The sequence below is a fragment of the Pithys albifrons genome, chromosome 7 (genome assembly GCF_047495875.1).
Source record: "Pithys albifrons albifrons isolate INPA30051 chromosome 7, PitAlb_v1, whole genome shotgun sequence".
Lineage (NCBI taxonomy): Eukaryota > Metazoa > Chordata > Aves > Passeriformes > Thamnophilidae > Pithys > Pithys albifrons.
In genome coordinates this window covers 36,441,036-36,466,085 of record NC_092464.1, presented here as the reverse complement: position 1 = coordinate 36,466,085, position 25,050 = coordinate 36,441,036, and the positions used below count along the sequence as shown (strand labels likewise).

Here is a 25,050-nt window from a genome sequence, read left to right as displayed (position 1 = left end):
TCCTAACTGTTTCTTTCTCTTTAGATTTCTTGCATAGTTGTTTTCCAGATTCTGATACAACTACATTTCGCTGTTGTCTGTATCTTTCACCAATGTGGATACGAATATTGACTTGCTTCTTATCTTTTTAAAGCAAATATTTTGGGGAAATGATGTATGAAAGCATTCTGCACAGAACTTGAGAAAATGTAGAATTTTAACTTTTGCATCCTTTCCCCACCCATTCAACAACAGATCAAGGATATCCTTAAAGGTTCATTGCGTTTCAACCAGAGCCAGCTGGAAGCTGAAGAAAATGAGCAAATCACTATTGCTGATGATCATTACTGTTCTAACAATCAGAACAAGGGGGCAGGTGATGTCCTAAAGGGACCAGTTATGGCAAAGCAGCAGTTCACCTCAGGACATCAGGTAAGATAAAAATAGCTCAAGCAAGCCATTGGTGGCCTTCCATTTTTTGGAGACTTTCTCTAGCATGTCCAGACTTTACATGGAACACATCAGCATTCTTGGTGCAGATGGAGAGGGTTTAGAAGTGTATCTCTAGCTAATGTCCTATGCCCGTCAATTATTTTTATGGTAGCCTTGTGCTCTACATGTAGATATTTAAGTCTAAGCATTGGGTTAGACTTAACCTGGGAAGGGGGGGGGGGAGTTCCTCTTTGACATTGTTGAATCACAAAATCATAGATTAATTTCCTATAGCAAGGTGTAAAAACTGCAGATAAATGTTACCACTCCAAATGTTTGTACATGATTATTCTCACTGTCCTTGTCCTTCAGTATCCCATTATGTAAGAGCTGATTAACTGCATTGCAGTGTATTCATGGCCAGTGCCAAAAAGGAAGTAGCAAGTTGCTTTTACCTTCTACTTCATTGTATTGACTTTCTCCATGAATCAGTAAATAATGTTTTCACATACAAAGTATACAGTTATAGGACAAGTTGACAGACAGGTGTATTTTCCTTTGATGTTCTAAGGTCCCTCTCTGTCTAAGACTGACTCAAATGTGATCTTAAAAACAAGTACTTTTGCATATGTTTATTTCTATATTGGAGTTCTGTTAATCTGCCACTCCACTGCTGCTAGTCACACTTTTAAATTGGTGGCAGCACTGAGTCTGCCATCAGTTTGCTTTCAACAAGTTTACTTAGGAACTGCAGGAAATATTTATTCATTTTCAAAAAATGACACAAGATCATTTTGATTTATTACACACAATCCCCCTGAATTAGAACACTCTATGTTAAAAAACATATTTTAATTATATTTCAGTATTTGAAGCAATGCTGAGATTTATATTTTTATACTTAGTAATGGCACCTTCAAAGAGCAAACCTTTGATAGAAAGCTTTCATTGCTTGTTTAACTGTTGTCATTACAATCACTACTTTCTGCCATAATGAAGCCATAGGTTAAACTGATGTAGCATATTAGAATGTTCATATAATGACCTCCTATTTTTGCCCTTTATCTCCTGGCATTTCATACAGCATACTTTTGGCTTTCTTCCCAAAATGGCAAATAATGTTTTTTGATAATTTTTCACCTCTAGAAACTGGAAGGTAGAATGACCTATAACATGACAACATGCTGTATGTGTGTGTGCCGACCCAACTCATGCTGAAAAGCCTTTACTCAGAGGCTGATCTAAACCATGTGTCATGGAGGTGCTGGGGATTTGCACTTTGGGTATTGAGAGTGGAGCAGGTGAAGCCTGAACTGCACAGGTTTCTTTCCAATGGAAACTGCTGAGGCAATGTGTAAGGTCTGGTCTGATCCCGGTGTGTAGTCAGGATATGTACATCCAGCCCCAGGAACTGAGTTACCTCTGTGGGTCCCACAATTTCAAAGACTGGTCCTATGTCAACTGTGAGCCATGTCCGTAGAAGCTGTACAAGCTGAGCTGTGGCAGAGCATTAATGAGGCTTCAGAACAGCCTGATTTACATTTGGAGGCGCAGTACATTCATACTGATCAGCCTCCTCTCCTCTTATCTTCTGCAAGTTGCAATTATGATAATATGAAGCAGTCCCACTGACAGAAAGAAAAAGATTAGAGTTAGAAATGGCAGTCCAGGAGAACTGTTAGTATCCCTAGTTAGTTAGGGGTAGTTTGTCTGTCTAACTCTCCCCTAGTTAATATGTGCTGTTTCCAAGCCCATCATCTTTAATCACTGTGGCTAAAATCAAACCAAAAGAGAAGAGTTTGGATCCCTTTTAATAGAGCACATGAAAATAAAACTGCAAAATTTAGAGGACGTTGAAATTAAACTGTTAATTGATGGGATCAGTTCTTGGCCCAAATCAGGCCATAGCCCAGGCTTTTACCTCTGCTGAAGAAAATGATCTGCACTGGTGCCCTGGGTGTTGCCAGGAGTAGTTACTGAGAGCTGAAGGGGGATTACAAACAACCACTTCTAGACTATTGAATGCATTTCTTGCTAAATAAATTTTATGGTATTTGCATTTTCTGTGACTTTGGCCATGCATGTAATTCTGTTTGTTGTGATTTGTACTGTAGAGATTTTTCTCTGCTGGAATTACAGGGATATTTCTAAGTCAGCTGAAAAAGTTACAGGTGTAGCTATTCTGTAACAGATTAAAATCTGGTCTTTTGTGGTTGGTTATATAAGTCTAAATTATAATTTTCACTTTTTTTAAAGTGCTTGTCCTCTTTTTTGCTTCAAAATCCCCTTTAGAAAGGAAAGCTGTAAAATTAAAAATGCAAAAAAATTAAGATAAAGGCTTAAAGAAATGGAGCATTTTTTTAATGTTTGGCTTTGGTAGCAGTATGCAGTTGACAAACAGAAGGCTTCTGTTGCTAAATAATGAATGATAATTAACACATTATCTTGCCTTTATGTCTGTTCAAAGACAGAGGCAAAATGAGCTGCTGTTCTTCTAAGATTTCTTGAATTGTATCTTTGCAGTTAGTTTTAACTCATTCACAGTGTGAAGGCAGTTGAAATAAGCCTAGTCCCAGTAGCTGGTATTCATCAGGAAAAATTGTTTGGAGAAGCCATATGGCACCAGGCGTAAGGTTGTTAACTTTCAAAGCTACTGGAAGTATAATTCTGTCATTTTTCATTTATTCAGCAGTGGCAGCAGATGGGAAAAAACATGTTTCACGTCAGCATGAGTTTCCTGAAAGAGAAACAGGCAGAAGAAAAAGGAAGGAGGTATTTTACCTCTGGAAATACCAGTACCAAAATACCAATGTATGCCAAGGATAGGAAAAAATATACAGGAGGCCCTTCTATAGCATTTTGGAGTCAGTATCTCTGCTTTGCTGCTTCTCTGGTACTTCAGTGAGCTATAGGTCTCCTTAACCAAACCAAAAAGTGTGGGTAGCATGACAAGTAGTGTTGCAAAGCACAAACGCTAACGACAAGAAATTGGGATGAGTAGTTTTCTTTCCTTTCTTTATTAAAGGGCAGGATGATTGTTTAACTGCACAAGAGTGCATTTTTCAAAGCAGAATTTAGAAAACTGCAACACCAGTGCAAAGTGTCTATGATGGAGGGCCCTTGCTGGGGGCCATTGCCAAAGAGAGGACACCCTTTTAGCACCTTTGGGAGTGCCAGCAAGGAAATACTCATCTTCATGGGCGAGTGTGTCAGTAGGTGAGATCTGTGTTACCCTCGCAAGGAGGAGCCATCTTAGATGTGAAGACCTAGAGTATTCTTGATAGCTTGGAATATGAAAGTGTGTAATTTTGCAAAATGAGACTATACTGCATTTCCTGGGAGCTTTTAAATAGAAGTGTGGAAAGAAGCCAGGTGAATTATGCAGAGGTGGTTGTTCAGAGGAATGTATATTTCTGTTCTATGGAGTAGGGGGTGGGAACAAAGTGCTGAAATTTTGAAGATGTCATTTGAAGCTCCCAAAAAAGCTTCACCTGGCCCTGTCTAATGACTGCACTAGGTGCCTACAAAATCAGGCAGCTACTAACACGGGAACCTCATGAGGTTCAACAGGCCAAGTGCAAAGTCCTGCACCTGGGTCAGTGCCATTGGGCTGGAGGATTAAGGGATTGAAAGCAGCCCTGCTGAGAAGGATATGGGAGTAGTGGTGGATGAGTGGCTGGACATGTCCCAGATGTGCACTGAAGCCCAGAAATCCAGCCATAACCTAGGCTGCAAAAAAAAAAGACAACATGGCCCAGCAGGTCAAGGGACCAGTACTCCTCTCTTGTAAGACCCCACCTGGAGCACTGCCTCCAGCTCTGGGGAAAGACATGGACCTGTAGGAATGGGTCCAGAGAAGGGCAACAAAGATCATCAGGCATCTGAAGCACCTCTTCTGTGATGAAATGCAGAGAGATTTGGGGTTGTTCAGCCTGGAGAAGAGAAGGCTTCAGGGAGTCTTCATTGTGGCCTTTCAGTACTGAAAGGGGCTTAAAAGAAAGATGGAGACAAACTTAGTAGCAGAGCCTGTTGCAATAGGACAAGGGGCAATGGTTTCAAACTAAAATAGGGTTGATTGAGACTAGATTTAAGGAAGAAATTGTTTACTATGAAGATGGTGAGACACTGGAACAGGTTTCACAGAGAGGAGGTGGATGCGCCATCCCTGGAAACACTGAAGGTCAGATTGTACAGGACTCTTAACAGCCTAATCTAGTTGAAGATGTCTGTGTGCTATGGTAGTTGGACTCTGTGACCTTTAAAGGTCCTTCCAACCCAAACTATTTTATGATTCTATTTTGATGGAGCAGACGGGTGTGTGCTGCCTGTGTCCTCAGACCCCTGGAGAAGGCGGCTGACTGACTGACAGCTCATGAAGACAGCATTTCAAACAGATGAGATGAAAGCAAAAGGCTAATTAATAACAGATGATGTCTCAGCTCAGAAATGTTTAAGCAGTGAAATATCTCTCCTTATAGGGATAGATCTATTTGTTTATAACTTAATGGAAACTGCTTGAAGTTTTTGGCATATGAACTATTCTGGGTCTTCATGGATCAGGAAGTTTAGAGATCAATTTTGATAGCACTCAGCAAGGGCTAGTTGTTGATATTTCGAATAGCAATCTGCTTGGTTTTATATGAATTTTATTAAGAAAAATTAGTTTGTATCAGAAAATAATAGATCTAAATTTCTTTCAGTGTGATGACTGTCTTACACTGGGACCTGTAAAATTACAACAAATACTCTGGATTTAAGACAGTTCCATTTGAATTAAGTATTAACATTAGGTAATAACAAAACAGAATACTATATCTTATACCTATAATAATACTAATTTTGTAATACAATATTATTCTACCTACGTACTTGCAGATGACACACAAAAATTATAAATTATGAAAACAGAATATTTTCAAAATTTACTAGAAAAGGAGATATTTGAATCCTTAGTCATATAAATTTTAGTCACAATTATTTATTTGAATATATTTTCCCATTTAGCTTATATTTATCTTGATTGCGACTTTTAACAATTTGTATTGCTATGCAAATTACAACCAAGAACTTCTAGCTCCTTCATTTCATCGCACAGTCATTCTTAATCACAGGTGGGTTTTGTTCCCTGACCTGCTCTATAGTACCCTTTCAAGAACATTCTGATCTATAATCAGTAATCAAAGCAAGAAAATTATTTTCAGCTGTAGTAATAAATTTGGTAAATTTTATTGGGAGGCCATGGATACCATAGCTCCAGTTGTTGCTTGCTGATGCTTGTAGTGATCTCCATACTCCAATTTACGTATCAGGCTGAAGACCCAGCTGTATCTCATTCATCATTCCTGTCATTCCCTTCTGTAATTGCTTTCTTTTTTTTTCCTGTAATACCCACAATCTCTCTTTTACCCCAAAGTGAATTTAAATTTTTTTGTTTGGTGAGTCATGGCTGAAGGGCTTGTATTGCCACACATGTGGACACACACATTTTCCCAGCTGCCCTTTTACTTCTCCTGTTTCTCAGACTTGCATTCATGTAATGAAAATATTGTTTTCAGTATCACACCACTTAAGGATGCTTGTATGTACAGGCTGCTTGGCAGGTTCCATTATTAATATGAAGAAAAATTGTGTGGAAGCAACCAAGAAAACAGTCATGCTTTTCTTAGGAAAACATAGCACTAGACAGGAATTGAATGCCTCCCTTGCAGAAGAAAATAAAGTGTTGTCCATTTGAGTTGCAACTAAGCTAAAAGGCTGCCAGTTGTCAACATTGAGAAATCCTATTCTGCTTTATGTGGCAGTCTTCCTTTCTAATTACATATAGCTCTGACTGGAAAAGCTGCATATGGTTAGTATAATGGAATATAAGGTTGCAAATTCATGGGATTTTCCAATACACTGATGCGTGGTCCTGATTCACTACCTGAGTGCTCAGGGCAAGACATTTCCCAAGGTCTAACCAGACAGAAGTGGGTTTCATAGGCTCTCATTTTCTGAAAGAGTTGGGAAACACTCAACACTAACCCTGGGAGCCCTGATCTTTCAAATGCAAACTGGTGCACACTAAACCAAGTCTATGTGTGGCTCAGATTCCACAGGTCAGGGTTTTACTAGGAAATTTTATATCAAACCCTTCTCCTGGCGTGCTCCAAAATCCCACTGTATGTGCAAACGAGCAAAAGATTCCTCAGAACTACTACTACTCAAAACTACTTCTAATTACTACAGAAAACATATTATTACAGAGAATCTTCACAACTGTAATGTATATGTTTGGTATTTAGCTGCTGTGATCACTCCATGGGTGCACTGTGATGAGAAGATGTGTAAGACTGCTATACCAAATAAAGTATTTTAAAATGTTACATTTTATGCTTTTGTAAATAAAAAATAAATTATGTAATCCAAAGTTAATATCAACTTTATTTTTTAATTTGTTTGGACATTGCTGCTTTTGGATAATAAGTATTTCTTTGTCCATTTCCATATCCCTGACATGCATCATAAAACTCATTATGTGGTAAAACTGGTACTCACTCTAAGTCCTTTTTTGTGCCATTGTCTCACAGACTACGACTGATTCGAGCACCAGTGAGAGCAAGAGTGCTGATGACTATATTATGGTTTGCAAAGAAGAGGAGGGAAGCAAAAGTGCTGTTCCAGAGCCAGCACAGTCCCTTCAGGCACACAAGGAGTCAGCAGCAAAGCCAGAAGCTGCATCTCGTTCTTCTTTGATATTCTCTGACCCACTGATGGGTTCCATTTCAGCCTCCTCCAGCAACCTGAGCTCCAGCCCTGATGATGACAGTAGTAATAACAGCAAAGATTCTGACTTTGCTATTGTCAGCCCACTGGACATCTAAAGAAACAGGCTGGGAGAGGTTTGGGAAGTCAGTCATTACAAATCAGCTCAAATTCCTATGATTCCACAAGCTGGATAGTTCTTTGGATTAGAAGGACAGAAAATAGACAAAGGTAACCCATTTCAGCTGCCAAAAACCTACATTAAAATAAAAAAATAAAAAACAAACAACAACAACAGCAAACAAAAACAAAACCAAAAAAAACCCAAATTTGACCTTTTTAAAAATCGTATACACCTTTTAATAGCTGCCTTAAATAAAGACTTAGTAAAACCCAGTTCTTATATACTGTTAGTTATGCTGTTACATAGGAGCTTTTTTGCTATAGAACTGTTGCTTTTCCAAAACATAGAATAGGGTGTGCTAGGTACCATAATGGAAGTGTGTAGATACTTGGCATCAGACCTGACGCAGCAAAGACAAGCTAGATTTAATATTGTCCTTTTACAAAATATGCATGACAGGGCATTCTGAGTAGGAAAGGGTACTGTTACTTCTGAGACTGTGATTAGAGAAGTAGGGAATGAATCTCAGAGAGATTAAAGGATCATCCTGGTAGTAAGCTTGTTCTCCCTTGAGGAATTCTAGTTTCTTTGTTTGCATCCAGCAATAGCCTGAGGTGTGTTCAAGGCAGAGGTTTGTGTAGTTGTTCCTCAGCATCTACAGGAGACTGTGACAAACTCCTTGAGAATGGGAAGCTATACAACAGAGCTTTATTTCCCTTTGTCTACCTTTTTTTCCCCTTGAGAGTTCCCAGTTCACCTCTTTCCCTCTTTATATTTGTCTACTTTTACTTCCCTTGCCATGAATTATTTTTTATTCTACTAAGACTACCACAATTAAGACAGTAGGTACAAGGGAAATAACAGTATTTCATAGTGTAGACCTGAGCCAGCTGAACTAAAACTAGCTGGAGTATGATAACTTACCAGGGAAGGTTGCAAAGTGAAATGAAATGTTCATAATTAAAAGCACTTTATGTCTCATTGCTCTTACCTTCTATATACTCTGTTTACATATATTCCTATATGATTTCCATATTTCTAGTCAAGAAAAACACAATGATGCAATAGCGTTAACCAACAGAAATTTTCTAATAAACTCTGTAACTTGTTCTTCTATGGAAAAGTGTATTTCTTTCCCATCAAGTAGATAGTACATTTAATAAGAGCTTTTTCAAGTAGATGAGAGGGTTTTTTATACTCTCTGATCCCTTTAAACTCTGTCGGAATTCACAAAATTAAACTGGTGGTGAGTGGACACCTCCTCTTGCAGGACCTACACCGAGCTTGAGGAAGGAATGCTAGTATGTCAGTCTGTAACAGCAGCAAAAAAAAAAAAAAAAAAAGATTATTTGCTTTTAAGATGTATATACATTATACCATGTAACAACTTCATAATTGCACAGCAAAGCTCATGTTTGTTGAAAGGTAAGACATGCTAGTTATTTGCTGCTTAGTCTGTAATTATAAATGGAGTGAAGCATCGTATTCCAAAGATAAGGTGACATGTAATTTGCTGGTCTTAGATTTTACAAGGTCTGTGTCAGAGAATGAATTGAAGAGTTAATTGTCATGTAATTACATGGTAGGTGCCATATTTTTACATGTTTAAAAGCCGTCCTGTAGTTCTTCGGAGATTATTTGTGCCTTGTAAAATGTTAAAATACTAGAATGTTACAAGCAGGCATAGCATCATCTCTCTCTGCAACAGAGCGATGCAAACAAATGACTATTTAGATCAAAGATCTTAAACACGTAACATTGATGAAAGGTGTTTATTTTGGTTTAATTTTAAGCTTCATGGAAAATCGCTATGGAATTCAGCATGCATGCCTGTTTTCAGGTTTATTTTATTTCCCTGAGTTTGCATGAATGCCAGGGGATTAGGTAGCTGTTGATTTATTTAGGTCTTTTAAGCTTTTCCAGCCTTAACCCATTCAGCAAGGCTTGTTGCCACACCACCACCAAAGGGGAATCTGTTCAAATAGTATCTGTGGAAAGAGTAAACAAATATTCTGGGGACAGAGGGAAAAATTTTATATCCTGTGATACACAGACCTTCAAAGATTCCACTACTTTGGCAGGAGAAAATGTTTTTACTTTTTTTTTTTTTAAGCATCAGTCTTTTGATTTCTCTTCTAGTTGGTTGTTTCAGGGATCACATCACTCTTTTCTTGAACAGTCTCATTGCCAATCGAAGAGTGTGATTTGTACAAGTTTTTTATTTTTGTAAGTTAGTTGTATCTTTAATATTGCATATTTTAAAACAGCAGTAAAAGTCTATAAAGATTTTGGAAGTTTCCAAGATGTTTTCTCTGATCAGTGAATACCAATGAGCTGAATGTGTAGCATGCAGTGGGACATGATAAAAATCTTCAAAAGCAGAGAGATAATTGTACAAATATGATCAGAGCAAATTAATCTGCTTTGGTTGTACCATGTCCTTCCACATCTCAAATATGTTGTCTCTCATACTTGGTCATAGTGCAGAGATAATTAGAATTTTAGTATATTCATCAAGTTAGAAACCCCATCTTGTGTTTTTTAAGAATATACTGAGAGAGAAATTTTTATTTAAAATACAATATTATTCTTTTTCTCCAAATGACCTACTCATAATGTTCATGGATAACAATAATCAGATAGAAAAATTATATGCGTTGGTGAAAACTAATACAGCATTAAGATATGGATCTGAGACTGTTGTACTGTATCTCACATCTGTAATTTATTACTTTAAAGTCTCTTGCATGTCATGTCAGTTGTATGTACTGCAGAAAGGCAGTATCATATTTTGACAGGGTATTGATTTAGTCGTGGAGCTTTGTATCTTTGCGCTCTTTATTAAAGAAAGAATTAACAAACTTTCTGGGCTGTGCTTGTGCTGTTTTCTCAAAAAAAGGGAGGCTTTTTGTCTAGAATACTGGAAGTATAATTTCCAAGAACTAGGGTGATTAGAAACTTTTTAATTAGTGACATAAGTACAAGGTTTATTAATACTTTAACCAGATTTTATATGTGTGGTAAAATAATGAATAAAACTGCTTGTCATTTATCCCAACTAAACTAAATATTTTAGCATATTTCTTGTATCTGAAAATAATGAACCAGAATTTAACGTGGTATAACTTTTCTGCAATTCCATGAAACTTGGTATAGTTTCAGCATTGTATCTCAGTCACAGTGCCTGTATCTGTACAGTACTTTTCTAAATCTCAACACTTCATTTCACATTCTTAACTGTTTCCCATGGTTCTCCAGTATGTTCTTACTAGGTGGCACTGAGGCAACTATTTAAAAGATTACATTTCAGATTTAAGGTGTACTTGTGCCTGGCAGTGACAATCTCATCTGTTCCAATACAGACACAGCAATCCTAACATGAGCAGATTTCCAGATTCTGGGTGTCAGCCCTTAAATAGTACTTCTGATTTTGTGCTGCATGTGTTGGTCTTGAATGAATGATTCTAATGGTTTATTAGACTTGAAAAGGTGCAACTTCATAAAATAAACTTCATTTGGCTACAGAATAGTAATTACACTGTCTCATAATCTGTGCTATTCTTTTGAGAGGGATTATACACAGTGTCTGCATTAGTGTTTCCTGTGTCACCGAATCTGCCACGCTCCAGCTTTAGCAGTTAGCTAAATTTAGAGATGAAAGAGCATGAAAGAAGATCATCAGAGAAACAGCAACTTCAAACGTGCACACAGGCAACTTGTTTGCCTGCTTCTCACAACGGATTTAACCACTAAATGGTAAGGGAGGTTTTAGGTACGTGGGAAGATCCTGCAACAGGCAAAGTGCATAAACCTAGAAACAGCAAATGAGCTAGAAGGGATGCAGTTTGAAACTGTCTGAAAATATAGGTTCTTAGGGCAGGAACATCTTTTTCTCTGAGTTTGTACAAAGCTTCTAGCATAGTTTCCCATGATCACAAACACTCAAAATTAAGATGATGGTGATAATATTATACTCATTATTTCACCAGGTTTTGCTCTTTCAAACGGCAAGCTAGATTTAATCCAATAACTCAGCTGATAGCAGCAGTGTGGTAGCAGAGGAATTTGGTCCCCCACTGCTGAAATAAATGCAGCTGAAGAGCAGTCACTTAAATAAAACCAAAGAAACCCCACACCAAAAACAGGACAAAGGTATTACCAAATACAAAAAGCTGTATTTCTTTCCAGACATATACGAAGTATAAGAACTGTTTTCTAAACTGTGCTTCAAGTAGCACTTGTGTACCTTGTCTGACTACATCAGGTAGGTTTGTGCAAACTTATCTTTGTTTTTAACTTATGAAAAGCCTAGCTGATGACAGGATGTGGGAAGCATTAAAATATATCAGCTGTAGGGGGAAGACATTGCAGTTCCATTTTCTATGAATGGTAAGAATTTGATTGTTCAAATCCCACTGATTTAACACTTTCAGTGTCCTCCATGGAGACAACACAAAATACTGTGTAATCATTTCCAGAGACCTGGTGGGAACTCCGCTGCTTAAGTAATCACATGCAGTCACAGAGCTTTGAGTTGAGAAAGTTTGTAGCATGATCAGGTTTATCTGAATTTTTAATTCATAAAAAGAAGCATTAAAAGATACTACAAATTATCACATCAGTATGAGACATTTTGGAATATAAATGGCTACATCATTTTGAGATGTAAGAATAGTTGTCAATATCTTTACTTCCCACCTGCTGTGTTAATTGAATGCAGCAGATGGGGAATATAGCAGCTTTTTCAGAGTATCATTAAATTGCAGTTTAAAATAAGAGAGGATATAAAGCAAACCAATACTAAGAGGCAGATTGTCAGAGGTGTCATATAGCCTACCAGATAATCCATACCTCTGTGCCCTACTCAGGAGCATGCATCATTTTTATCCATAGATGGGAGGGCTTGCAACACACTGGAACACATGGCAGAAAATGTAAACGAATGTGAGCCTGTTCTTAAAAACGTTCTTACAGTTTCAAGGATTAAAATACACCACAAATTTTTTTTTAAATGTTTGAATAAACACAAAACCTTAGGCTTGCAAAGATTATCAGGTCTCAATGAAGTTTCATCTAGTTTAGAAAAGTTAGATGGAACTCCAGCCTCGAGGTGATACCACAGGGTGACTTACAGAAGCACCTAAAGGTGGAAGCTTGAGACCACAATGAACTTGTTTGTTGTACTTCAGACCAGTAACTTGCAAAATCTGGAGAAAATTAATTCCAGTATATAAACAATTAATTGCACGTGTTTACTAAGTTGTAAAGAATCTGTGATAGGAGAACTCCTCAGCAGACCCTCTTTCCAAATCTCTTTTGTTGTCATTTCCCAGTCAAGTCCATCTGGTAATTTTGTGATGCCAGGCATAACCCATAAAAACTTCAGGTGTTTAGTCTTCTTGAATAACTGAATTCTCAGATCAAATTTAGCTGTTCACCTGAGGACTCCAATACCCTGTGCCTGCAGCCTGACCACCCAGCCACTGTGCTCCTTGTTCTTATACAAAATCTGAAATAATACAAAAATTTCACAATACTTATACAGCAGTCCTCATGACTTCCCTGTGGTAAGTTTTATTGCCTAATATTTTCTCTATCCATACTTCCTTTGTAATTTTTATAAATCAAGAAAAAAATAGAAGAATGTTGGCTTGGCTCAAAAAAATTTTTTTTCTTTCCTGCCTTTCCTGGTAAAATATCTTTGCTGAGGACTTTTGATTCTTTTACTTGAAAAACAGCCTATGTGTATTTAAACTGCTTTTGAGATGAAGTTCTGATATGTGTTGACTTAAAAATGCTGAAAAAAGACATTGATTTCCCCAAACCTTTTCCCATACTAAGTGGGGCTTGAGTTAAGCATCAACTTTAAAGAAGTATGAATGGGAACAGTGTGTATTTGAGTTTCTAAAAACAGCACATTTTGGTAAACACTGGACCACAACTGTGTGAATAACACACTCTACCAAGCTATGCCATTTTCTTTGAAAAGAAATTTTAAAATTCAGTATTCCCCCTGGTCAGACCACAGAGATGGAGAACAGCCTCAGACCCAGGAGGTCGGTACAGCTGGTACCAGAACTTCTCTGTGTTCCTCAGGAGGGCCCACAACCCTGTTTGGGGCAGGGTCTCCTGAGCACAGGGGAAGGTGGCCCTTGGTTGTGCTTGGGGCAAATGCAGAACACCCAAGGTCACACCACACTGATGTGTGCCCCCATGTTTGGAACATGGGAGGGCTCCTCCTTGTGCAAGGGCCATGGGCTGCAATGTTGAGGTGGAGGATCAAAAGATGGAAATTAGTGTTTGTTACCTTCCATAGATCTTTAAGCTTCAGACTAAATAAAAATGGGAAAGCAATTGCCAAGCATCATTAAGTGTGCTGGCATTTCACACACTGAAATGTGCTTTCCTTGGTGTTTTCTTTCTCTGAGATGCAATTTCGCATCATAGAGTGCCTTATAAGAAGAAAAGAAAAATATTTTCCGTGTTTTGACACTTTTGCCGTATGTGAATATTGTGGGTTTTTAAAGAAATGTTATTTTTGGTGTATGTCCACCAAGAGATTGCAACAACTCTCCTCTTCTGTCCTCCATGTATCAGACTTTTGAAGTAAGCAAAAGAAAAGAGAGAGAAACAGTATCTTTAAAATTCTTCTAAGTGTTGAGTTTTTTACTTGATGAGATTGGTATGTTTGGTAGTTTACACTGAATAGAAAACCAACACCTATTAAGACATGTTGGAGAGAGAAAAAGTGTCTAAAATTTTTCAACTTCATGAGCACAGGTCGCTGTTTTGCCAGTGCTTTTTAAGGTGCATTTGGCCTTACTGGAAAAAGTTATATGATGAGTATAGGTTCTGCAGATTTCTTTTCTAGAGAAAGAAAATCAGTACATGCTTTTGCATATAAATAGCCAAATCTTTTCTAAAATCTTTCATTGTCTGTGAATACCTTTCTGTGGTGCTTCTATAGATATGTCAAGAGCTTACTTTCCCTTCTTATCATCCCCAGTTTTCCTGGCTTGTGCACAATGTGCAGAACCATCTCATCTCCCCACCTCTGCCTTCCCCAGGGTGGGATTTATGAGAGGTCCAGTTGCAAGTCATTTTGAGAAAACCACACCAAAGGATGTGAAGGTACAACACAAATCACAGCCTGACCCAAATGAGCAAGTCACACCTTGCCAGAAAACATTCATTGGTTCTCTGACCTTGCAAAGCCACCAGCATGCCAAAGGTCACAGGCTGTTCAGGGTAGGCATTCATAGGAAGCACTCTGCATGACGGAGCAATGTACCATTATTTAAGAATAACTTACCCTTTACCTTCACAATCAGGAAACATAAGTCTAACTTTCAGCAAGTTTAGAAAATGCACAGCAAAGATCTCGTAAGCACAGAGAAGCAGCTCAAAATTCTCTCATCAGCCTTTGTTGTCAGTGCACACTGTGGATGCTGACACGATCAAGATAAGTACAGGCACTGGGCACTGGTGATAAAAATACAAGCTCCAATATTTGCTGAAAAAAGGCTGGTGAGGACAAATAGAAGCATCAGGTAGGAGACAGGTGAGTTCAACAAACTGAAATACCACCCCCTTCTTTCAGAAAGAAACTGTAAAGCTTCAAATATACTGTTTTTATAGTCTGAGAGTTCAACCACCTGGTTCAAAATTATTTCCTTTGGAAATTTTATGTAGTCCTTTACAGAAAGTAGAAAAAGTGAAATATATACAAAACTTGTACAATTAATAAAGACATTTCAATTCATGACATTTTAAAATTCCTTCATAAAATCACTGAGTTTTGGATGCAAGGGAGCTTATCTCCAGTTAGAAATATAATCTACATCAGGCAGGTGGGCTGGTGCAACCGGATGCTCCTTGGGCACAGAGCCAGGCAAGTTTAAAATTGAGACATGCTTAAAATTGAAAGTGGGGCTTTGCAGCTTACACTCACAGCCAGGACTGGCTTGTTATCATGCTGGCTGCTGGATGTGGAAGGATTCTGACCTGAAAATCTCCCTCCTGTAGCAGAGCCGGTGGGCAGCAATCAGAGTCAGTGGATACACTGAGCCAAACAAAGCTGCCTGTCTGTCTTTGGACATGCCCAGCCATCTGTGTGTATGGCAGACTGTGATGCTGTATCAGTATCAAAACCATTAGCTGTGTGGTTGGCATTCACCATATTTTGGATGAAAGAACATTAGGTTAACCCAAGGTTATAGCAGTGTGCTGGGAAATGTCCTCTCTAACCTGACCACACATACAGAACCACCACGTGGAGAGGTAAATCCCCATTTTCAGAGCCCGCAGTTCAGACTTCTCTGTTCAAAACAGACACTGAGCCTGCTTGGATCAGACCATCCTGAGTGTAAATCAGCACACTTCTACTGATGTCCACAGCCACAGCAGCTTATTCAGATCAATGTATGTTTCTTTTTCATCCAGCATCTGGTGACCTAGATAACCATGTGCATCAGTAGTTCATTGCTGGCCTTGGGGTGGCAGCCAGCAAGTCAAGGTATTGCAAATGGTCTCCAGAAACAAAGGCACTGAGGGGAAATTTTTATTTGCTTTTGAGAAGAGGACCTGTTAAAATTTGAGAGATTTAGAGAGAATGACAGAGGATTAAGCTTTTTGAGAGCATTTTGCTTATCAGCTAAATTGCTGCACCAGTGACTTGGGAAACCTGGATGCTGGGGAAAGCTTCCTCTCCCCTCCTACTCCATCAAAATAGCTATGTGCTAGCACTTGTTCATCTCTGCTGATGGCAGGTGTGTCCTGTTGATTTAGGACACCCATAAAAAGTGACAGGTCCTTGTCCTATCCAGGGTTACTGGAAAGGCTCACTGCAAAGTACTCCATGGTCTTCAAAGACACTGACACACTTGGACTCATGGATCTGGTTGGTTCTGCATAAAACATCTGTGTTAAAAGCATTTTTACACCTCTGCTGTGGGCAGTTTACCACAGATCCTCTCTAGCAACTCCTGCTACAGCTGCTAATGGCACTAAGTCACGTAGCAAAATTCAGCAAGGGGTGGCAGCAGCTGATGCTTCCTGGAAGTGATCATCTCAGTTCAGGGAAAGTCTAGAGGAAGAATCACAGGCCAACAGCTGCCTCCAAACTGGACTGACCATGGGACACTCACCAGCAACCCAGTACTGAGCACCAGCAGCATACACATAGCACACAACTGGCCCTTGCCCACTTTTTCAGATGCTGCACTAATTTTTGGGGATCCATGGTGTGCTTGGCACCCACGCTGTGGTGTGCTCCATGCCAGACATTCTCCCCATGCTCTGCTTCCCAGGCTCTCAGCATCATCTATCAGTGCTCTGGGGCTACTGTGGAGGTCAGGACAAGTTTGCAAAGGTTTTTGGTGGGACTGGGCACTCAACCTCATACAAGCTGTTGTAGTCTAGTTTTCATGCATCCACATATCCTCCAGTCTGGCTACATCAGGGGACAAAAGTTTCACTTTTGGTTGTAATTGGCTTATTGCTGAAAATCTTCACAGAGTTGTTCTTGGGACTTGAGCTCAACAGGGGAGTGTGGGGATATTATGTTGGCTTTCTTCACTGTTTGAGTCAGGAATATGTTGGGGGTTATTTTCTTTCTTTTAGATGTGCACAGACTCTCCTTCTGGGGATGGGCACACTGCCTCTAGAGTGCTGCTCTGTGCTACAGGTGGTGGTCACAGGTCACCAACATGCCACCATGCTGTGCTTCAGAGGAGGAAAGTGATACTACCAGTGATGGTGGGAGAAATCTCCATCTGAGCAGGTACAGCCATGGCTCTCACCCATCCCATGCACCCCCTGAAACTCAGCCTTTGGCCACAGACCAGTGTCAGCAGCAAGCCGGGGAGCACAGCCTCCACATTTCTCCGTGAACCAAGTTCTTCAGGAAACAGAGCATGAAGAACCCTGTTACCAAACATCCTCTATAGCGTGGTGCATGGCCAGGCACTGCCCTGTGAACTGCAAGTGCCCCATGGCAAAATGAATCTACACTGACCTGAAGCAGAAAATAGATCCCAAGATAAAGGACCAGAAAAGATCTCAAGATACAGGAAAGGAAAAGCATAAGCTCATTGCTGCTGCTGACTTTTGCATTTAAATAGATTTTCTTAAACAGTAAACAAGAAGCTAACATCTGGTTAGACTTCTGCTATGGAGTCCATGTTTTAGCACTTAATTACTGCTGCATTCAGAGTCTTTCTGATTTTCCTTATTTTACTTTTCATACAGCTTAATGAAAGCAACTAAGAGATTTCGCTCAAAATGCTTGTATAATATTGATTAGGATGACAATTTTAGGAATATTTGGCAACTAGAACACATTTTCTGTTCAATAATATTTCTTTTTTCCAAGAAATGATAGCTAGATACCTAGAGTGAGTCTTGTGATTTTGTGAACTACCTTCTCAGCTAAAGATTGAGGATGAATTTTTCGAAGTAAAGGCGTGGGAGGGTAAAAAACTAACTGTACCATGATAATAATGAGGGCCGGCGTGAGAGCAATGTGAAGGCTGTTGACTCTAGTTGCCTCAAAACAGATTTACAAACAGCTCAAAGAATGAATTGAAGTACACATGAATAACAAGTGCATTAGTCACATTAGGGATTAATGAAGTGTTTGTGAAATAGAAGCCCTGTAGCACTGTCCTTCAGAATTAACTCACTAGGACGGGTCTGGTAGCACCTGAATTGAATTTGTCCAGTGTATGGGGCACTTAGAAAGGGAGACGAGGATAGGTTAACCAACATTGCTTCAGGATTAACAATCAATTGCATAAAGTTAGAAATTCTCCTGGAGCATCTGTACTTTGCCAGATGCAACTTCATGTGAAGCAAATTCAGACACCATTAAAATGAAGAGTAAAGCCTACACTGAGCTCAGACTTTCACATAACTCTTGCTAGGAACAGTGCAAAAAATGAGGACTAAAAGTGAGATTTGGTTCATAACAAATGGAAGCTGCCAAGCACTTTTCATTTAATTGCCTCAATGCAAGACAAAGCACTACCTTTTCTGTCCCTCTTTGTACACTTGTCCATGCTAGGTTTTTTCAGTTGATGACCTTTGACTAAGGACTCTGAGATTCTCCAAGAACAAATACTACCCTCTCTGCTATGGTCTCTACAGTCCCAATAGAAATTGTGCTCCCATCCCAGCTGCTTCAAGGTCCATCAGCTACCCAAGTGTCATACAGAGAATTGAGGAGACAAATACTTCCATTTTGCTGTTGGAGAAGGCTGATGTGACAACTCATCATCAAGCTAGATGTCTGAAAGCACAGTCAGTGGGCAAAGATGCACCAAGCAGGAGTAGGGATTGGTTGCTCTTTGGTTTGGTTGTAACCCCATGTAATGTGCCAGGGTAGAGTGGGCCCATGGGTAGGATAATACACTCTACCAAGTTCCTGATGATGTAAGACCCAATGAAGTTGACATCTGAATGGATTAGGTGACTAAAAACCACCAAAGTGGATATTTGGATTTAATAGCTAAAGTGCTTTACTACTTCTGAAATTACTGCCAGCAGCTTTGGAGGTCTTGTCTGAGCTGTTTTGTATGCCATTTACCAAACTCTGGAGAGTATAATTATAGCTTCTTTCTAATATTTGTTGCATAATGAATACATGAAAAATGGTGTCCTCTGCTGCTGAGGTAATGGGGAAACCATGCTTTACTTCTGATTGGTAGCTAGAGTTGGTTTATTAAATACAGCATGTCTGAAGACTACAAACTTGGAAAAGAAAGAAAAATAATTGGCTGCAGAGGAAAGTTTAAAGGTAATATAAATATATATATATATATCATTAATATCACATACTTGTTTGTATAAATGCTGCAAAGAAAAAGCTGCAATGGCCTGGATGCTGAGAGCATACTGGCTACTCTCTGCTTTGATTTTCTACAGAATTCAAGATTAAGGCCACGTTTGAAGAATAGCCTGGATCAAATAGGTACATGCAACAGAAGTAATCGGATTAGACTGTGTTTGCTCCATTTAAATAAAGTTCCTGCCCTGACAAATCATTCTGTGACTACAATAACTCTCAGGGCATGGAAATATTTACTGATAGATGCATGACTTCTCCTGAATTATCACTTCCCTATGTATACTAATGCTGAAAATACAGACAGTGCCCATTCTTTGCCAGTGATTGGAAAAGTAATTCATGCTCTATCTTACCTCTGTGGTTTTCAGCAATAAAGGCTGGATCAGCTTTATGCTTTCATTAAGGAATAAATTCAGCACAGACAAAAAGGGGTGTTGGATACATCAGCCTCTGCACTGTTACGTGCCAATTTAGCCAATATCATGTAGTGCAATCTCTCTGCAGCATGAGAGAATGAATTTAGAGCAGGTTCTTTTCCCCAGAGTCTTTCACAAAGTACATTTCTGAATCTTTGCAATTCAACCTATTCTGCAAGGAGGAAGAAGCAATTCTATGTGTATGTGTGGTTTGTTATTTCAGGGTGTCTATTACTTTTACATAAAATTGTTGAACTTTATTTGAATCATTAGTTCATTTACTTTGTGGGAAAGGAAGTTTTCTGCAAAAAAAAAAGTTATAGAAGTCTGTGCAGAACAAATATGGTATGCTTTGATGTTTGAATGTGGAAACGAAGACTTCTTTTTGAAAGTCTAAGAAAGAATACCAATGAACTCCTACATATGGGATGACGTTAAATAATCTTCTTTAGTCTAGGGAACTCTAACATGTACAGAGGACCTAGTATCTTGGGGGAGCATAAGTAAGCCTTTATGGAAGGATGAAGGGGTTTTGGGCAAGGATGATGTCACGTGAAAGGGAAGAGAGACAGAAATGCAAAGACTTCTAGTCCCACTTGTATTAATATAAAGTTATTAGCTATAAGCATCCTCAGGATAATCAAAGCTTTATGAACCAAGCACTGCCTGCCAAACTCTGGACAGAACACAGGCTGGAAAGATTTTTTACTCCCCTACGAGGGCCACACTTAAGCCAAGGAAACTTATTAGCAATAAGCACCTCCAGAAAATTAGAGCCTTACATTTCCCAGCACTGCCTAACAACACAGCTAGCACACAGGTTGGAAGGATTTCTAACGTCTGCTATGAGACCACACTTAATAGCTAGAAACAAACTTTCCCCACAACAGCTCCCAAAATAACATTTATTAATACAAGTATGTGACAGTTATTGTGGGTTTTGCATTGCAGGTGATAACATTTAGCTGCAAGATTGTAGTTAATTGATGACAAAAGACCCCAAAAGAAACTAGCACAAAAACACAATTTACAGAGACAAGCATATCAAACTTAAGTTTCAATACAGCAGCATATAACACTTTCACAACAGACAGAAACTAGCAACAAAGAACTATTAACTAGAAAGACAGACACCCAAAAACACTTATCTAGACACTCTTTCAATAGCATAGGGCAATAAAATAGCTTGCACACCACTCTGTAACACAAAACCAAAGGAAAGAACAGAGCTGCTTCTCATCAACATACATGTTGAAAAAGAAACTGCACACTGCAAGTAGCAAGGTGTAAAGCAAGTTACTGTTATTAGTATTATAGTAGCAAAACACAGTAAAGAAGGTGCTTATAGAGTAAGAATCAAAGTAGCTGTTAGCATAAGATGTAAAATAGAATGCATAAAGGAATAAACTTTGTAAGAAAGTGAAGTATAAGATATAAAGCATAGAAAGCACATGGTTACCTTACTCCTACATTGTTCCAGGACATGGAAGTAGGCAAGACAGGCTGCCAACAGTTACCCCCACAAAAACATAACCCTTCTCCTCCTCAGCTGCAGTTTAAACTGCACTTCTTTATATATATATTTTTTTTTCTTCTTCAGGTGGTTTCATGTGCCTAAAGTCAATGTTCTGGGAGGTGATACAGGTGCCTGAGGGGGCTGGCTTCTTGGGTAGCCATAGAAGATATCACAAAGGAGGGCCATGTCATTCTTTGAAAACTCTTTTTCTGCTGGGGGCATCCCTCCACGGGGACTGAGGCATTTCTCTCAACTAATCAAGACTTAATCAGGCAATCACCCACAGATGACCTGCCCAAGACCAGAAACACATGCTCCCAATTGCTTTGAAACATTTTAGCAGTTGCTATATTTTAACTTGTTCCCTTTGTGTGTAATAAATACCTCATTAAAACAAATAACTAGCTTGCCCTCTTTATGTGGCCTTAAATAAGATGGTGGTATTTGACAGTCATAATCACAGACAGACTCTTCCTTCAGTTATTAACTTGGTTTTTAAAGCAAATTGCTCCTGTGCCTTTGATACAGTAAGTTTTAAGATGAAAAGAACTTACTGCCAGTAAGTTGCCAAACTGGTCTTCTACTTTGACCTTCACCTTCCAATTGCTATGTCAAAACAGCTGCCTGTTCCTCCATATCTGAACATCTTAGATAGTGAGATCCTTAATGGACCTCCCAACCTCCATCTTATCACCTGTCTTATGGTAAAAGACTGAAATCAGCACAGGGCAGAAATATTGCTCTGTTGGGACTGATTTAAACTTCTTTTGGGGAGTGGGAGCAATGGAAGGATTCCCTTTATGATGGAGAGGCATCTTACCAACATTGCTAAAGTTGTTCCTAGAGAAGAGAGCTGTGTCCAAGAGCATCACTGGAAAGCATTCCCTAAAGATCAGAGCTGGAGTTTACTTCACCCCAGATATCTGTCTTGGAGCTACACACTGTAAAAATGGAATGAAAATTAACATGCAATTTTCCCAATTCTGTTCTAATCCTTTTAGATGTTATTCTTGTGTTTCTTACAAAATAACCAATGTGACTTCTAAGGGTATGGAGCCCTTGTGTTTCAGTTGATATGATAAATAACATTAGCTGAGAAAAAAATTACCTGTTAACAGTGTCCTTGATATACTGAAAAGTATGTCCTTCAGGAAGTGGGGAGATGTCATCCTTGCATGTTATCTTACCGTATTTCCTATAAGGCTCAGCATGTTGGTTGGAGTAAACAAGGGTACAGCCATATGGGTGCTGCAGGTTATTTTGAGCCAAAATAGCAGGTAGTTCACATTATTTGTGTATAAAGTTTCAGTTCCTTAATAGCATACCATATCTTGAAACTAGGCTTATGACACCTGTCTGGTACTTGGGAAGATTTCATGCTTCTCTAGGAAGGAGTTCATAAGCAAATACAGATCATGCTTTGATTTTAAATTCTATACATTGAATAGTTTGTTAACCAGGATTCTCAAATAGAACCAGTGAAAATGCAAATAATGCTTCTTCTTTTTCATTATAGAGCTTCTAAGAGCATATAAATATTTTGTTAAAAGCTCCATTTCAGCTAGCAAACCTCCAGAAATTAGGGCTCTGAGCTGTAAATTTTACATCCTGTTTTTCCTCTAATACTGTCTGGGGGAAATAATGGAATCTAGGCTTTACATCTTTCCATAGATCATACACAAGATAATAGTGAAGCAGAAAGGCTTTGCTTTGTTGTGCTAAGACTGTCACCATTCATGTGAAGCCTAAACCTCAAGTTAATCTCTGAACCATGATGGCTTTATTTTCAAAGCAGCAAGCTTAAATTAAAACCTGTATGTGACCTGAGGCTCTGGCTGCCTGAGGCTGTTGTGGTCTCTAGGCCTCCTTACAATGGCCATGTCTCATCTGACTCCCCTCTAAAGATGCTGCACTCACTCACTCACTCTCCTGGCAGGAGAAAGAGACGGGAAACTTTGACTCTAGACTTTCTTCTTGCAGCAACATCAATACTACTGGATTTTTTAGATTTTTTGTAAATCTAGTGTGTTATATTCACAAATAAGGATCTAGATGGTTCTCAAATTACTAACACACACAAGCCAAGGACCTGCATGTTTCACATCCTTTGTGACACACTTACTGTAGGATTGGTACAGGAAGAGGAGACCTGTTGAGGAGTTTTTTTGCCACAAAGGATTCAGAAGTTGCACAGAGGAAACTGCAAACCTATCAGTATTGTTACCTAATTCTCCACCCTTCAAAAAGAAAAGAACTTCTGGGCCTTTTAAAAAGTGCAGCAGTGGGATGGTTCATGATTTCTATCTTGGTCTGGATTTTCAGAAAAAGCCTCCCAAGTGGTTACTGCTAAGGACTTGAGTCTTCTTTTTTACACATAATGTAACAGGAATAATATTAATGCATTTTGAGTGTTTCTTTGCTCATTAAGCAGTCAGCAGGAGCTCACTTAATGGAGCGCAAACTCGCAGTTATTACAATATCACTTAATTATTCAGCCCTGCCATCACTGTATCTTCACAGCAGGCACTCGCACAACTCGGAAAAGGGGCATTTCACTTCAACCTTATACATCTTGGTGAAAATGGGGTAACAGGAATGACTGAAGGCAGCACTGTGGCAAACTGATCCTACCTTACGGCATACAGCCTTTTATGCAAACCAGGCCCTTGGCACAGAGCGTGAGCCACGGGAAGTTATTCTGAAATAGGGCTGCAAGAGGGAAGAGTAATCAGTGGAAAGGAGCTGACAGTAAAAATATCACATTGCTGTACAACTGTGCTTGCTGAGATATTTTTAGGTTGTTTAAGAGAGAGAGAGGAAGAGAGGGATGAATGTTTTTGCAGTGGTAAAAAAAAAGTGTTCACCTAAATTTCCTGAAATCTCAATTCTTTTGTTGATCCACAGGTAAAAAAATTTAACACCATGAAGATACTTTCTCTGATAGTTTCTAGTATAACCTTCCATGTAGTCCTTGGGGAGTTAACTGTTTCTGGTGTCCTATCCCAAACAAAATCTTGCTGAATGGCCAGACAATACAAGCCAGATTATCCCATGTGCCTACAAAGCTGTGCTAGAGAGGGATGAGTTTTTATTCTCATAGTGGAGTTTTAATCATTCTTCTTTCAAATATGCAGCACAGCAAAGGCCAAATGCCATGCAGTGTACCCAACAGAGTCTCTTTGTACAACAGCTACATTGCCAAAGTCAGTCATTGTTCAGGTGGTAAAGGTGGGGTGAGTCCATGGTGTTCAGCTTTGCAAGATCATGCTCCAGCTCACTACAGAAAATGTGGAAAAGCAGTAAGAAAAACAGGCAGGAATACTCTGCTCAAGGGTTTGTGGGTTTTTTCATTGTTCTGTGCAGAAGAACATGTTCTTTTAGAGCTTTCTTGAGGGAAAAGAAAAAATCCCTTTGGGCAGAATTGCCTTTTACAGAAATGATTGGCAGACTCACTCAGCAGCAAATGTCTGCAGATAAGTGATTGCTTCTAATATCAGGGAACAACTTTTGCAGGAAGTCCTGAATGCACAACTTTTGAGGATCTTGTAATTCAGTGTTAAGAACACAATGTGACACAAGAGTTTGTATTCACCACAGTGATATGGAGAGCTGTGAAGTTTCTGGTGATGACTTTACAGATTATGTTTGTTGCTGTGTCACTGAGATTTAGAGGTGATTTTAAAGGATGACGTGTAAAGGCAGAAATGGTTTTCTTCCATTCATATTATCAAGGTGCCTACCTTTGTGTAGGATCAGGCTTTGGGAATTTGCAGCTACAGAGGGATCTCTTCATCTCATTCCCTTCATTTACCTTTCTGTCTGTCATTTTCTTATTGTAGTTAGCAAGAAAACACAAGGGTCATTACAGCTGGTAAAATTTGTAAAACCTTGGTTTGTTTAGCAGAAATTACTCACTGTCTATTGCCAGAAAATGTCCTGAGAAGAGGAAGCCAAGAATGTAAGGGGGAATTACAGACAAACTACGAGCAACACA

General features: G+C 39.0%; 1 protein-coding gene across 6 annotated transcripts in view; it reads left to right on the top strand.

The window, feature by feature from the left end:
* TBC1D5 (TBC1 domain family member 5) overlaps window positions 1-10,141 on the top strand; it is a 313,509-nt gene extending 303,368 nt beyond the window's left edge. For all 6 annotated transcript variants that reach the window (XM_071561054.1, XM_071561058.1, XM_071561057.1 and 3 more), the window contains 2 exons: window positions 235-411; window positions 6,981-10,141. In XM_071561054.1, the coding sequence (XP_071417155.1) occupies window positions 235-411; window positions 6,981-7,274 (471 nt within the window). In that variant the 3' untranslated portion in view covers window positions 7,275-10,141. The remainder of the gene's footprint in view (window positions 1-234; window positions 412-6,980) is intronic.
* Window positions 10,142-25,050: the final 14,909 nt, after the last annotated feature.